The sequence below is a fragment of the Oncorhynchus gorbuscha genome, linkage group LG02 (genome assembly GCF_021184085.1).
Source record: "Oncorhynchus gorbuscha isolate QuinsamMale2020 ecotype Even-year linkage group LG02, OgorEven_v1.0, whole genome shotgun sequence".
NCBI lineage: Eukaryota > Metazoa > Chordata > Actinopteri > Salmoniformes > Salmonidae > Oncorhynchus > Oncorhynchus gorbuscha.
This window is the reverse complement of record NC_060174.1, coordinates 34,093,448-34,097,361: the sequence shown is the minus strand read 5'-3', so window position 1 is coordinate 34,097,361 and position 3,914 is coordinate 34,093,448. Positions and strand designations below refer to the sequence as shown.

The 3,914-nt window shown below is 46.6% G+C and overlaps 1 protein-coding gene across 1 annotated transcript; it reads left to right on the top strand.

The window, feature by feature from the left end:
- The first annotated feature begins 1,246 nt into the window (after positions 1–1,246).
- On the top strand, positions 1,247–3,118 carry LOC123989996 (proteoglycan 4-like). Its single transcript, XM_046290749.1, has 2 exons — positions 1,247–1,440; positions 1,539–3,118. Exons 1-2 carry the CDS (start codon positions 1,247–1,249, stop codon positions 2,344–2,346), a joined length of 1,002 nt encoding a protein of 333 aa, XP_046146705.1. The 3' UTR covers positions 2,347–3,118.
- The last annotated feature ends 796 nt before the right edge of the window (positions 3,119–3,914 follow it).

Sequence of the window (3,914 nt, the reverse complement as noted above, 5' to 3'; positions counted from 1 at the left end):
GACCAACATTAATCAAATAACTCTTGTAAATTAAGGTTATTTTAGATAACACCCAGCGAGCTAACTATATAGCTACTGAAACAGATTGTCATTTTATGTTTTTGCGGAAGAACATTGTTTGCATCCATGGGCTAGCTAGATTTTTTTTAAAGACCAGTACTGTAGGTGCACGAGAACTACCAGCATCATCGCATACGTATTGTTGTGATGTGAAATAAAAGTGATGGTGTAATATCTACGTTAAATTGTGACGTGCAGTCATATTCATGTCCTGACACGTCAATGTTGTCAACTTGTCATACTATTATTTTTTTTGACACGCAAAGACCCAAACGGCGTTCCGTAGCAAAGACCCAAACGGCGTTCCGTAGCAAAGACCCAAACGGCGTTCCGTAGCAAAGACCCAAACGGCGTTCCGTAGCAAAGACCCAAACGGCGTTCCGTAGCAAAGACCCAAACGGCGTTCCGTAGAAAAGACCCAAACGGCGTTCCGTAGCAAAGACCCAAACTGCGTTCCGTAGCAAAGACCCAAACGGCGTTCCGTAGCAAAGACCCAAACGGCGTTCCGTAGCAAAGAAATGGGTTTTGATTATGCTTTACTGGTAATGGGGACATGTGTTGTAAATGCCAACAAAATAACTTTTTGGTGACGCCTGATATGCAGTGCCTTAGACTGCTGCTTCCATGTGTATTAATTAACTGTACTAGAATGCTTAAAAGACTGTTACAATTTTAAATATCGGTATCAGGTTTCTTTTTAAAGGAAAATATCGGTATCGACCAAAAATGTAATATCGGTGCATCACTAATTTCCACAGTTTACTTGCTCTCACTGATGTCTGTGATTTATGGCGTACTAAGTCAATAAACACATCCAAACTGGGCACTGGTGCTGGGAAAATCAAACAAGGCACAAGGTCAGGGAGAAGTCCAGCACACACCACCTAATAGCTGTGAATGAAAGGTGAATGTATTTTATCCATTGAGTTCATTAGCTCATGTGCAAGTCTGTGTCCAAGACGACAAACTAAATATGATTCACCAGACCTGTTAAACCTGTAACATGCATGTAAATGGACAGGTGACTATACAGCCACCCTTAAGAAGCAGAGTTGTTTATCTCAGTGCAAAGTTTGGGTGTGCAAATGGCCTTTTCCCCCTCTCCTGATCTGCTCGCTGTCGGGCCCTCTCCTCATGGTTGAGGTGTCTCTCTCACTCTGCCGGTCTCATTGTCTCCAGGTGCACCATGGGAAACAAGATCAGCAGAAGACGGGACACTGCACCAGCCGAGCAGAAGGCTGCAGAGGAGTCAATCGACACTCAGGAAGCTGTGGTGGAGGCAGTAGCTGATGCGCCAGTGGTGGTTGCAGAGGCGACTGAACCAGTAGTAGAATCGGTGCCAGCACCGGTACAGGAGGCTGAGCCAGAGCCCCCCAAGCAGCCAGAGACTGAGCCCTCATTGGAGGAGCCGGTGAGCGTCCCACTAGTAGCCCCAGGACCGCCTGAACCCGAGCCCCTGGTGTCAGTCAGTAAACCAGTGCCAGTCGTCCCGGAGCCAAAGCCAGTCGTCCCGGAGCCAAAGCCAGTCGTCCCGGAGCCAAAGCCAGTCGTCCCGGAGCCAAAGCCAGTCGTCCCGGAGCCAAAGCCAGTCGTCCCGGAGCCAAAGCCAGTCGTCCCGGAGCCAAAGCCAGTCGTCCCGGAGCCAAAGCCAGTCCCCCGGAGCCAAAGCCAGTCGTCCCGGAGCCAAAGCCAGTCGTCCCGGAGCCAAAGCCAGTCGTCCCGGAGCCAAAGCCAGTCGTCCCGGAGCCAAAGCCAGTCGTCCCGGAGCCAAAGCCAGTCGTCCCGGAGCCAAAGCCAGTCGTCCCGGAGCCAAAGCCAGTCGTCCCGGAGCCAAAGCCAGTCGTCCCGGAGCCAAAGCCAGTCGTCCCGGAGCCAAAGCCAGTCGTCCCGGAGCCAAAGCCAGTCGTCCCGGAGCCAAAGCCAGTCGTCCCGGAGCCAAAGCCAGTCGTCATAGAACAGGAGGCTGTCCCAGAGCCAAACCTCTCCCAGGAGTTCCTCCTACAGCCAGTCATTCCAGAGCCCTTCCTCTCCCCCGCCCCTCTTCTGGGTGTCCCTGAGCTGACCCCTGAGCCCCTCGATGCTCCCCCCTCCCACAGATCTGCCCCAGACCAGCCCACAGACCTGGGGGGTGCAGGATCCTATGACGACAATGTAAAGGGTGCCTGGAATTCTGTCTCCATCCCAGAGTCCAAAGAAACCCCGGAGAAGCCAGCAACCATGGCGGAGAAGCTTCTGTGTGATGTCATGGGCAGCGAGCTGAGCAAAGCGGATTCTTCAACCACTTAGACCTGACGGCCGACGACATCATGGTCAATGATGTCATAGCAGACGACATTCCGGAAGGTGACGTGTCCACTGAGCTGATATGGGAGGAGAAAATAAAAATAAAAACTAGAAGAAAAAAAAATGGACAATGATGTTCTAAAAGAGGCAGACGCAGCAGAAAAAAAATGTACAAAAAAAGAATACAACTTTGATCTGAGAAGGTTAAAGGGAAAACTAAGACCGTGAAGTAGCATTCAGATAATCTGAGACCTGGGATGTATTCCCTAGGAACCAAACAGAACCAAGCGTATGCAAATGGAATTAAACTGGGTGGGACCTACCTGAATTTGTCCAATAGAAATTCTAGTTTCTGTTGCGAAACATTTTGGAATAATGATTAGACCCCAGGTAATAGACGTGCCTTTCTTTCTGAGTGTAGGTTTACTAAAGGGATTTGGTGATGGGTGGCCAGGGCAGAAGTGTACCCATCATCGCCCTCTGAGCTATATAGACATAACACTGCATAGCAGAACACTTACAGTAACTATATATGGTAACTATGTATGACAAGACGTTTGCCTTGGTGTGTACACCTGATGAATTGTAACAACATTTGAAATCGGCCTACATTCTATGATGTACATTCATGCTTGGACTCTCGCAATCCTTCCTCTTTAACTCTGAAATGGAGGTGACCTTGTTATATTTTCTTGATGGTGAGAAGTGGTTTGGAGGAATGTATTAAAGGTGATGGTCTGGTTGTGAAAATAAAATAAGATTGTTCCACCTTGAAGATGATTCTTTGTTTTTGTTATTTTCTAATGTGGTTTTTAGTCTTTAAAACCTGTTAAGGAAGTAGAGAATTCAGGCAGCTTTTTGTTAAAAATCACGCAACATTTCAGCGCCCTGCTATTCATGCCAGGAATATAGTATATGCATATGATTAGTATGTGTGGATAGAAAACACTCAGACGTTTCTAAAACTGTTTAAATCACGGCTGTGGCTTTAACAGAACGTGCGTTTCATCAAAGTGCAAGAATATTTTACTGAAAATGGAAAAATATATCCTTCCGCGACTTCAAGGTATTGTTCAAATTGAACCGAATTAAATAGGGCCGAGGTTACACTGCCTACAGCGTCCACACGTGGTCTAGAGTCTTGTCATTTGATTCGCAATTGATTCTTGGTCTAACCGGTTCAAGGGAACTCCTTCCCTCCGGTCTCTGACCGGATGTTTTGATCGAGCTCTCTCCGGACAAGTTTCGTACACGGACAGCAAAATAAATTACATCTCCTCCTGTGAATTTTATCGCTTAATGTGTACTAATACCTAAAGTTGCATTAGAACAGTATTTCGAAGTGTTTTGTGAAGTTTATCGTCGACTTTTTGAATTAAAAAAAATGACGTTACGTTATGAAACACTTTTTTTCTGTTTATCACACAGTATTCTTAGATCGATATCTAGGCTATATATGGACTGATTTATCGAAAAAAGACCCTAAATGATTATGGGACATCTAGGAGTGCCAAGAAAGAAGCTCGTCAAAGGTAATGAATGTTTTATATTTTTTCAGCGTTTTGGTTTGC